The 489-nt window shown below is 42.3% G+C and overlaps 1 protein-coding gene across 1 annotated transcript in view; it reads left to right on the forward strand.

The window, feature by feature from the left end:
• LOC119588958 (calcitonin gene-related peptide type 1 receptor-like) overlaps nt 1–489 on the forward strand; it is a gene marked incomplete at its 3' end in the record, with an annotated part of 18,045 nt that overhangs the window by 8,511 nt on the left and 9,045 nt on the right. The window contains exon 4 of the mRNA XM_037937566.1: nt 44–224. Coding sequence (XP_037793494.1) covers nt 44–224 — 181 coding nt within the window. The remainder of the gene's footprint in view (nt 1–43; nt 225–489) is intronic.

A 489-nucleotide genomic window follows, 5' to 3' on the forward strand; every position in this document is an offset into this window, starting at 1 on the left:
CTCACAAAAATGTCGCTAATCCCTCCTTTTTCGCCCCCAACAGCAAAGCTGTCCGAGCCACAATGATGGTCGTCCCTCTCGTAGGCCTACAGTACATAGTCACCATATATAGGCCTAGAGCAAAAGGCTGCGACTGGCTCAATGTTTACCAGATCCTCAACAGCATTATAGAAGGAAGTACAGGGGCCGTGGTGGCTATAATATATTGCTACACGAACGGCGAGGTAATGTATTCCAGTGGTGTGATGTTTTTGGGGGGATAGGAGAAGAATTCTTTCGTTTCTTTTTACGTTTCTCATTTTTCCCCTTTTTTTAATTTATTTTATTCGGTTTTATTGTTTATTTATTTATTTATTGACGGCTGGTGGTTGTTTTTCAACGGTATCTGTTTAATCTTCTTTGCTCCGATTTTTTTTCTGTCTCTGCCTTACCTGGTTAGGCCTATGGGTCCTGATGTGTTGAGATTGATGGGGCTAATTTTCCCCTGGG

The sequence above is a fragment of the Penaeus monodon genome, chromosome 24 (genome assembly GCF_015228065.2).
Source record: "Penaeus monodon isolate SGIC_2016 chromosome 24, NSTDA_Pmon_1, whole genome shotgun sequence".
NCBI classification, from domain to species: Eukaryota; Metazoa; Arthropoda; class Malacostraca; order Decapoda; family Penaeidae; genus Penaeus; species Penaeus monodon.